The following is an 11,434-nucleotide window of genomic DNA, read 5'->3' as shown; positions in this document are numbered from 1 at the left end:
TGCTGAACCAATACTGAGATTGATTGTGCCTGGGAGCAGGCCAGGCAAGCTGCCTGAACAAAAGCTCGGCCTACAAAAAGCCACTGAGTATAATCAGCGTTTCTCAGCACAGCGAGAGTTTTCCCACCTCCTGGCACTCATGGTAAAATAACGCCTTGGTATTAACTTAAGGGTTTGTGGTGTGAGCTATGGGAAAGTTTGTTCTTGAGAATATGCCAAGATCCATACATGCTTAACAGTATAGATGCAAATCCTAGACATAAAAAACATTGTAATACCCCCAAAATCACGAGATTAGATTAATGAGATATTTTCAAGTACACCACCAACTTTGATGCTGGAGCCCAAACCAATTAGTGTTCAGGATACAGCCTGAACTTTTACCATGCAAAGATTATGTGTGCCACAAAGCTGAAGGCTAGATCTAGAGAGCAAACTCAGTGTTCCTGCTCCTCAGATGTTTTGCTGAAGGTAATAAGGCAAACAATGAGCAACTTCAATCCTCTGCAACATCTCTACCCAAAAAGGACGTTAATAACCAAAAGTAATCCTGAAGCATGATTATAATAAGCAGCATCCCTATTCCTGGGACTGTCTTCCTTCCTTTAATCTTTGTGTGGAGGGTAATTAAGATATTTTGAAGTTCTTTCAGGTATTGTAGTTGCACAAAGTGGTGTTTAGTCTTATGTGGTGATGTGGTATTAAGTCACTGCTACATTACCTATCATATCAAAATAAAGAACAGTTAGTGATATGAAGAGGACTTGAATAGGAATGGTGGATTCCCAAGCACACGTTTCAAGGGCAATCCCAGATTCCTTTCAGTGGCATTACTGCATGTGGCATGAGGTTGAAATTAAAGTTTCAGTGCTGGATGTCCATCGGCAGCAATGCATATAGGAGTGGAAGGGGGCTTCTAGGGAATGATGCATTCACTAATAACCTCTAAGTAGACTAAAATTCTGTCAGGGGAATGAGAAAAAGTCCTCCCTCAGATGTTTGGAAAGAGGACTTGGGAAGGACTGCCACCCCATTATAAGCCCAAGTGTGCTGACATTAGTAATAAACATTAAGTAATGGAAAAACTGAAAAGTGAAAACTATTTTTAACTAGCTGGATGAATATTTTATAACCATGCTATTCATAAAGATGAGTTCTTTTTATCATGGAAATGTGAATCTAATAATGCTAATTAAATAAAAACTAATAAAAAGACCACATTGGTTACTGCCTGTAGACAGTTATTAGTTCATAGTGGCCTTTAAGACCTAACTGGTGAAATGCCATTTTCCTGTGTTGGTGGCGATGCGCCATTGCTTTGTTTACGTTTCAGACGAGGAGATTTCATATGCCACCTACTGGACAGATGTTTTAAGTTAGTTTAATGTGTACACTGGGATGATCGGAACAGTGCCAGCTAGTCTCTTGATGATTGTTTTACTGTGAACCCAACTCTCTTCAAGACAATTGAAATATTCCTATTGACTTCAACAAGGTTTGAATTGGACCCTTAAAGAAAGTTAATGCTACAGCAAAACTATGTGTAGTTGGCTTTGTCAAGACTTGAGTTTTAAATCTTGACAATAGTTCTTCCTTCTGAGAATGTATAAAACAAATAATCCATCTTAAATAGTTTATTCTTGACAGTAAGTGTTCTCTAGAATGTAAAATAAAATTAGATGTTTCATGGTCATACCTATATTTGTCCTTAGTAATGATCATATCCTTTCATTTTTGCTTATACTTGTTGACTAAAATGAATAGTAATAAAATAACAACTTTCCTCACTTCACTTAAGAACAGAGAAAGTAATTAAAGTCTTACTGAGTAAATTAGTTCCAGTAGTTCAGTTTTAGTGCTTTTTAAACAGACCTTAAATGATACTGAGTGTTGACAAGAATTATGTATCGTGTTGCCCAGAACAAAATATTTTATTCTGAGAAAGAAATCCTTCTTTTATGTTCTCCATATTACTTTTTTAGAAGGAGCACAAAATATCTATTCTATTAACAACTTATAACATGCTACATATGTAAATGTGGTACAGTCCCTGTAAGAAGCAGATGTAAAACTGGATATATGCTAGACTGGGCACAATCTAAAAGTTCATGTAGGCATTTGAGATATAATAGCATTTACTTACATTACATACAAGCTTAGCAGAAATAATGCTATAACTTCTTTTATACATAGAAGTCCTTTTTAAAGTCATTTTAGGTACTTTCTATAAAGGAAAAAAACCCCTTGCAGATATGGCTCTTTCCTATTGTAAGGAACTCTACATCAACAAGCACTTTCATCTGTCACAGAATCTACTAAAATTCTTTCAATTGATTTTTTTTACATAAATGAGCATGAAATTCATTGTTACCTACTAGTTAATAGAATCTCCTCAGAATACCTTCTCTTATGAGATTTGTTCCTAAATTGCCTCCTTCACCTGCTTGATCTGCTGTCTCTATATGACACTGTGCAAGTATGCAGCCTTAGTAAGTATCTCAAATACTCTCTTTTGAATCTTCAGCTGTACAACTGAGCAAAAAAAAATATCTGGAGGGATACCCTCCTGATCCTCTGTCTCTTCTGTTGGTGGCTAAAGGTGCTCCCTGCACAGAGGAACCAGGTAGACAGACATAAAAATGCCAGGCTGTCATTATCACACCTCTTACACTCCGGCAGCTTGCCAGAGTTTGCAACTGAAAAAGTAAAAGAGGGAGTCAGTCTGGGATGCTAATTCCATTTGGCTACTCAACAGGTGGATAGAAAAGAGCATCTGTGATGCAAAACTTTGAAAGGAAGCTGGAAGGCAAGATTTCATGATGTTACTCTCCCAAGAGGTAGCAATGGTAACAAGTCAAGAGAAAAACAAAAATTATGCAGGTCAGAGGCACATACCAAAACACCATCTCTTACTGGCTGTTTATACAAAGGTGGCTTCCTACATCCAACCTTGAAAAGGAAGCATGCACCTCCTAGACTTTGAAGAGGCCAATGTGGTTACCAACAGGAAAGAATAATTCCAGGGATTTTCACCTGCAGGATCTTCGATTTACAATAAAAATTGTTATGATTTTCTAATTGGGCAAACATGAATATTTGAAATGAGAGCTATATTTTAGATGAAAATTACCAGAATGGAGAACACTATTCTGTTATTCCTCAGAGTGAAAATGTATTGGAAATATTCCTCCTGAAAAACAAATTCAGATGTTGACAGTTATGAAAGCTTTATTTGTATAATGTTTCCATGTTAGGATACATTTTAGAAAAGCAACCCTGTGAAAAGCTTTGAAGAATTGCAGGAAGGCCAAGTGAAAAAACAGAATGTTCTGTCTTTTCCTTTCTTGAATACTGTTTATATGTCATCTAAATCAGTCTGCAGTTCCAAACAGACTTGAGACTGAGGTCCCAAAATAAATCTCTCTCACAACAACCACGTTTTGCATTAGAAAAAGAATATCTTTATTGACTGAAGACTACGGCCATAAACAGTGACAAGTTTTTGAATATGGGGTAACACAATCTTTATAGAGCCCTTTTAGTTTCTGGACACTCATGTCAGATGCAATAATGACATGAACTACTGTTATGGTCAGTTGTGAACAGTATTGACAAAGTTTAATCTTTGGAGAAGCAGACCTTTAAAATTAATTATTGATTATTATCTCTGCTGACATTGGTCTTACTGTTGTTCTGCAACCATATTACTTTAACTACATTTTCATTCTAAATGTTAATCTGTTGTGACCGTAGAGATATATAGCGCCTTGCTGAAGACTGAGATCCCACTGCACTAGGCTAGAGGATGGTTTTGCTTAAAACTCTGCAAGTAACAAGTGCAGCTAATATTTGTTTATTATCATAAAGGTATACTGAGAGACTTTAAGCCTAGATAAGATAAATAATCCTTTAAAACCTAGTGTCAAGCTTAAGGCAGTGATTATCCTGCTGCAGTTTAACTGCCATTATTAAAAGTCAAGATTAATCAAAGAAAGAGTCAAATCTGAGGAGTAACATCTGGTTAGATTTTCTTCTTACTTTGAATTTTCTTCTGTAAGGCGTCTCAGAATGTGAATATTTTTTTCTGACTTGGATTGAAGAAAATACTTTGAAATCTACACTTACTGCTGCAAAGAATTCCCATTCTTTGTTCTTCCCTAAAATGTTTTTGATATTAAATTTTACATACAACTGGGAGAATTAGTGAATTGTACTGAATATACATCCTCACCTCTAAACTTTATGGCAATAGCATTTTTCACACTCTTAGCCAAACTGAGTGTGCATGTGTTTCTATAGATTATATTTATGTATGTAAATCAATGGCAACAACAAAACATTCTCACTGTAAACGCACCTAAAAAACTCTTAAGCACTTAGACCTGGGATTTTGGAAACTTAGCTCTTGTACGTTTTGCCACTTTATTAGTTATGGCTGTACTGTAGTGATAGTAAGTTTTACTAACCCCTAGTTGTTAGAGATAATAAATTAGCAGGGATCTATTGGTTCTTTATGTTACATTTCCTTTTACCTGTGAATTCAAGGTAATTCAAGGTAATTAAAATTACTGGAAAGGAAACCTGATAAGGGCTGTAGCGTCTGCGTAGGCGGGTGATACTTGGTTCTGTATCTTAATTTAATTCAGCCTGACTCATTCATTGATTGCATGAAGCAGTTTGTGACTTAAGGAAAACTAGGTGAGGTAAGAAGGAAATATCAGAAGGTGAGAGCAAAAACGAACACATGGAATTATATTCTTACAGCTCCTTTGAGAGAAAGACGGATCTCCATTTAAATTAAGGTTCCCAGTGTTTAAAACTGTGTTTGGGGTGATAATATGGAAACAATTGCCGATCCTAGCAGATGTGGAAACACAGCAGATCCTACATGTGCAAATAGGAGATTTTCAGTACTGTACAAATGCACCATAATATTGATTAATTTTAATAAAAGAAGTTGCATACACTTTGTTCAGTGCATTACAAGTCTGTGAATTTGTTGTGTAGGATGGGCCATTTCTGTCTCTTGGCAGGGAATGGATTACACAGTATTACAATTATTAAAATGCTAATTTGGGGGCAGGTTTTGGCCTCAGGTACTTCCTTAATTTCAGTATGGAGTTACATATGTTTATCTGATTGAAGAATTTGGACATTAACATTCTTGATGAAGGTAAATTTTTTCTTTAACAAGAATATGCACTAGTCGGATCTAAAATCTAAACATAGCAGGGATACTTTTCTTACCAGGAGACAAATGTCAGTAACTGTTCTGTTTTGATAAGGTAAAATGATTTCCTTATAAGGGAGCAGGAGATGGAGCAGAAGGAAGGAAAGAGGGATCTTTTTCCAGATACCTTGTAGGCTTATTTTTAAATTACAACTTTGGATCTAACAACAGGTTTGGCAAGTGTTTGCCTAGGAAATCCTGAAACTATGCCAAATTTTCTTAGCTGGTTTGTTGTAGAGTGTGCATTTTTAAAATACACTGTAATCATTTCAGACCACGTAATTAGAAACACAAAGCAGTTTACTGAGACATAGTGATATATTAAGAGTTCAGTTAATTACATGTAAAGAAACAAGACAGACTTCAAAACCTTTACTCAGCTTCTATTTTATTTGCAACTGGGGCATGTTGATGGGACTTTGCCTGCTTAACACTGAGTAGGAGTTTCAGAATTTTAACCTGAGGGTGAAATTTTCAAAAGCATTTAAGTGACTGGCTCACTGAAAATCAATAGGACTTTCAGTCCTTAGGGCAACATTTTAGAAAGTATGTAGATACTGAAGTCCAGTTGAGTTCAGTGTATATGTATATTTAAAAAATCCTGCTTTATTGCCCTAAGCCTCTTTAAAATATGTGTTACTTTTCATTGTCACCTAAGAGTTTCCAAAAATGTTACCCCAAACAAACAGGCTCTGATTTATTTTTTTTTTTCATTTGTAAAACCCTGTTTTGTTTTTCTTTCTGCTTCAACATATGCAGAAAACCATGAAACGTATTTTGGATTATAATAGGCCACATTGTCCTCGATCAGGTGTTAAAATCTTTGTGAATATGCTCAAGAGTAGATGGCAATTATAATTAGCGCAGACAGTCCTTAATGTGCTGTCAATTTTTCCAGAATTTCAAAATAAATGTAAATATTTTCCCCTTTTCAGTCTGTATATAATGTCTTTTTTGATAAAAGTGATAAATTGCCTCCTTTGAAGCCACAGCCTGACCTAAATTATTCTGTCTACATTATGTATAAAAGCAAGGAGAAAAAAAAAAAAAAAGCATTAGGAAATCTTAAGGAGATGAAGAAGACATAAATCAGAATTAATTAGTAATTCTCATTAATGAGAATACATCTCATGTTCTCAATTGAATCTTGCAAATGTAATTTGTTGAGAAAATTTAAAAATATTGAAAAACCTCAGTATTCAAAAAATATTTGATTTGAGAATTTATAGAATATATTTTCTGTGTGAGCTTTAAAACTATGCTAACTTGTTGCACAACAGCTTATGAGCTCTCTAAAGTTGCATTTATTACAATTTTACCTCACTTTAAGACAAATTCTCTTATCATGCTCCAAATCACATTTTATGCTGCTTTGAAGTACCTTACTAATATGCATATTGCTTAACAGAAAATAGCCTGACAGTCATTTCTGTTTTAAGGTGTAAAGTAATAAATGTCAGTTTCTTTTTTGCAGTCATTTATCTGAGCTGGGACTATTCTCAGAGTATCTGCCTTTGGTAACAAATCAGAAGTGCAATGCCCTAATGGTCTTCTCTTTGTGACTAAATAAAAATATAAAAATTATTTTTGAACCTTGTTTACTATGCAGCCTCCATTCTAATTCTGGCCTTTTCCTGTTGTTATTAAAACTTGGCAGGCCCAAGTTTTATGAAAAATTGGGAACTCCTTCTTATTTTGTGCATGTTCAGCGACCATGTGGGTTGCAAAGACAAAGCTCTCTGGCAGTCATTTGTACTTGTCAGTGCATACCCTTCTATCCCCTGTGGCTGTTTTGTGCTGCTAGACAGGTGTGTGCACTCTGCACAGAACTTTGCCCTTTGGACATCATTGTAGTGTCTAAGAAACATGGAGGATGGGATCCTGACAGACTTACAAATGACCACAAATCAGGGAATTCTCTTTTGGGATATTTACAGAACATATGCCTTGGATTATTCTACATCCATTGAAAGAAGTGTGGCTTTTTTTCCATTATAGAAAATGGAGAAAACAAGGTTTCAGGTATACCTCTGGATACCCTTATTTCTGAATAGCAATTAATTACTTTACCACTGTGTTTAAGTTCATTCAGAAGCAAGGGTCTTAAGACACCAGAAACAGTTACAAGCATGTAGTTAAATGCACCCCTTTATCCCTGGACATATGTACAAACATTTACGTCGATCTGGTTAATGGGTTTCTTCCCTGTGCCTTCCTCACAGTCACCTTCAAGGATCTGACTAAAGAATGGCCTTTACACCATGCCAAGTAGCAGAATGGAGCTCTCATGGATCTGTAGGAGCAGTGGAATCTTGTCTCCTGGGCCCTTCACACTGAGCATTCTACCTCTCCGGACACTCAGATACAGTCAGCATCCCCCAGCTGATCTTAAGCGTCATAATGGAAGATAAAGGAGAGAGAATTTATTGCCTAGGACTCAAAGCATATAGGGTTTTATAGATCAATAAGAACATCCTGAGTTATGCCCAGAGGGAAAAAGGAAGCCAGTGCACACTTCAAAGACCTTGTGTAATATATTCCTTATGGCCAATATTAGACATTAAGCACAGAGCAATGTTCTATTCAAGCCACTGAATCTGACTAGAATAAGTGTATTTTGGAGGCTACAAAGGTAACTTACAGCCTTTACCTTTGAATCATTTAACCAATTAAGGCAAACATATTTCAAGACTAGAAACCTGTTCTGAGCTAAGCATTAAGAAACACCCTTTGTGAAGTTCACTCAGGAAAATAACTAAAATTGACTGACCAATATCCCTCCCCCTCTAATCTCTCTCAGGTTCACTCAGAAAAAAATGAAAGACTGCAAGCACTAGGTTTAACAAAAAGAAAGTATGAATCAAATTAACTGACAAACTCCTCAGAAGCCTGCTTGCTTTTCAAAGCAGGGAGGATGACAGTACTGACCAAGGATCTGAAATAGTGAAGTTTTCATACAATATTTTTAAGAAGAGGAAAATACAAATGAAATTAAAATAATGACCACTCTGTGTCTAGTGCACAGAAAAATGAGGTAATCTGTGTTATCTTTCCTGTGGCAAATTCAGGGCCAAAATTTTCCTTTAAAAAGGCTGTAGGAGGCTTGTCTTGAGATATTCCTTCTCTAAGTGACGAGACCAAGAGAAGTATATGACAACTTTGATGGTTTCACATAGCCCAAAGTTGAAAGGATTCTTTTTAGCTTTCACTGAAAGCTGAAAAGTTTGAGGCATAGCAAGCTCAGACCTTGCAGACCCAGTCCTATAGCCACTCCAAGTTCCCATACATTTTTCCTGTGAGAAGATTATATGCCTTATTTCAAAGAAAACAGCTCTCAAAGAAACTTCTGACTTTCCCAAGTCTCATCTAATGTGGGAAAATCTTTCTACTAGGAAGAGGTCCCCTGACTGGTATACACAGGTACTGTGGATAACTAGAAAATAGGTTCCATGCTTTTAATTATATTGGCTCAGTTCATCACAGAGACTATCCTGCAGGGAAGGTGAGATGTGTGAAGATCTGTAGGATCTGTGAGTATGAGAAAAAAATTAAGTAGGACGTGAACACAGATAAAGTAGACCTTGGGTTAGCTGCTGGTGAAGAAAAATAATGCTCAAATATTAATGGTCTGTAATGTACATGTCTTCTTTGATAATTTGCTTAAGGAAACTTATTTTTTACTTTTTTTTTTTTTTAAAGCTACAGTAGAACACACACCTTTGCTTTTGTGGCTAAATAAGATGTTCCATGAGAGTGGAACTTGGGAGTTTTGTCAGGAGTTAGCAGTGATCCCACTCCTCCATACATTACTCTGCTGAAAGATCTCACTCTGTGCTGCAACATTCTTGTTATTCCAGAACTGGGTTGGGCTAGTCATAATAGATGCAGGCAATCAAGTCAACTTCCCCACACACAGCTCTGCCAGTAAAACTCACTTCACTTTGCAACACTCCTGTTTTCCTGTGTCTTTTAAGCAAAGGCTATCAATTTGGCACTTACTGTGGATCTGTCCTTACTCCTGCTGATATCCATGGTAACTTCCTTAGTGATTTAAGAGGAAAGTGTTGCTGATTCAGACAATAGTCTGCTTGTGACTAGGATGAAAGTAAGTTGAGTTTTCTGAATGACTGAGATTTTGACCCTGACAGTAGAGGTAACTGACCTGTATCCTATAGAACACACACAAATAAAAGAAAAAAAATTTTAAAAAAATCCAGAATGGCTCTATAGATATCAACTCACTTCCAGAGAGTTTAATCTTTACATATGTGGCCTCCTGCATGGTTGTGCTTTTTCCTAGGAAAAATGTTTCCTTTTAATTAGAACACTATAGCTTTCAGTGTTGATCACTGTTGTTTTATTTATAACAAATAAAACAGCATTCACTATGATGCAGACAAGCATTTGCCTACTGACAGCATCTCAACTTACACTAGAGTTTGGATTTGGGCCAAGTAATTGTATGTAAAATCAAATAAGTGTGTGACACAGTAAAACAGTATGTCAAAATAAGGACTATTCTTAACTCTTTGTTGTCTTTATCACACAAAATAATACATTAAAAGTGTAAGAATGCTCTAGGCAATGTAAAAACCTAAAAAAGACTAGTTTGGTGAATAAGCATAGTGAGAGGCTATGAATATGGATATGTTTGTATTAGCATACAAACATATGAAGGAAGAAATGCTAGAGGAAATGCTTTTTATGCTTGGTGATACAGAAATACATGTTACTCTGCACATCATGGCAAGAATATTCCCCTAAAACAAGTAATTTCTCTAGCAGTGCTCCTTGTTGATCAAAGCTGCATAATTTAAAGCATCCAGAGGCAGTTTTAAATAATTAACAGTTTTGGGTTTTTTTAAGTCATCTTGGTATATAGTAAAGAGCTTAAGTGTAACTAGCAGTCTTCTGTACGTTCTACAATATTTTGCATCCTTACAGAGCTGGCAAGTTTCCTGAAAGTCACATTTGAGAAGAGCAGATGTAACTTGACATTACAGGAGCACGAGAAATTGGTTCTGACACCGTGTTAAGTCAGATCACACAAAAACGCCCGGCGAGCAGGGCCATGTGGAATGGCAGGGCAGAGACGGCAGCCTCGAAGGTCTCAGCCCGAATGCTGCTGTGTGGTGCCTAAGAGTTTTCTGATACCCTCAAAAGCCCCAAATAGGAATCCTGCAATTAGTGCATCTAACTCCTCCTTTACTGCAGTCTTCTCTCCTATTGGTAAAAGGTCTTCACAGGCTCTTGTAGGGATCCCACCCCTTTTGTGGGTTTTCATTCTGAAGCTATCCACAACTTTACACCTGAATGAATGCCAAGCCTCACTGAATATATAAAGGAAACCTTCAAGAGCAATTTCAGAGTTACCCAGAAGAAGCAGGAGAAAAAGATTTCATCCAGCTCTGTGAGACAGAACCAACCATGCTTCTCTCTGCCATTCACTTCTATGGCTTTCTCCTAGCTTGCATCTTCACGAAAAGCTACTTGGCTTTCAAGAACGATGCCACAGAGATACTTTATTCACACGTCGTTAAGCCTGCTGCAGCGAGCCCAAGCAGCAACAGCACGTTGAATCAAGCCAGGAACGGAGGCAGGCACTACACCAGCGCCGGATCCGACCGTAACAGTGAGTATCCTACCGACGGCACTTCCATGGACCGCGTCCTGCAGCCCTTGGTCCTCCGGCGGAGCGACCCAGGCGGGACCCCGGCGGCCGGGCAGCCCGGCCCGGCCCCGGGAGCGGAGCCCCCCGGTCGCGGCTGGTGCCGGTGCGCCTTGCCCCCCGTAGTGCGGCGCCAGTGGGGAACAGTCGCCGGGCGCCCGCAGAGCAAACCTCCCCCCCCCGTGCGAGCCTGTAGGACCGGCTCTCTCGGGCAGGTTACTTCCTGAGGGAGGTTCATCCGGGAACGCCGGGTTTTATGGGCTATCCGGCAGGGAAGCAAGATAAAGGAAAAGGAGTGAAAGGCATTTCCAAAGCGCTCGCTTTCTTAACTCACCCTCCCACTCTGGGCAGAGGTGGTGTCTGGGCTTCTTTTCAAATGCAATAAAAACCTCTGAATTTTGTTCCCGCTGTTTAGTTTTACTTCCTGCTCTAGCACTTACCTGCTTAACACCTCCAGCAAAAGTAAACAAATCAGCTCATAATTTACCTATGATCTCTGCTCCAACTTGCCTTTCTATATGTAGTCTTTTCCTGCT

General features: G+C 37.9%; 1 protein-coding gene across 1 annotated transcript in view; it reads left to right on the top strand.

The window, feature by feature from the left end:
* The first annotated feature begins 10,476 nt into the window (after window positions 1-10,476).
* Window positions 10,477-11,434, top strand: part of SOSTDC1 (sclerostin domain containing 1) — a 3,857-nt gene continuing 2,899 nt past the window's right edge. The window contains exon 1 of the mRNA XM_009994940.1: window positions 10,477-10,862. Within this exon, the coding sequence (XP_009993242.1) occupies window positions 10,658-10,862 (205 nt within the window). The 5' untranslated portion in view covers window positions 10,477-10,657. The remainder of the gene's footprint in view (window positions 10,863-11,434) is intronic.

The sequence above is a fragment of the Chaetura pelagica genome, unplaced genomic scaffold, assembly GCF_000747805.2.
Source record: "Chaetura pelagica isolate M959 unplaced genomic scaffold, ChaPel_1.0 scaffold12, whole genome shotgun sequence".
NCBI classification, from domain to species: domain Eukaryota; kingdom Metazoa; phylum Chordata; class Aves; order Apodiformes; family Apodidae; genus Chaetura; species Chaetura pelagica.
Note: the sequence above shows the minus strand (reverse complement) of the source record. Positions and strands in the feature narration are given on the sequence as shown.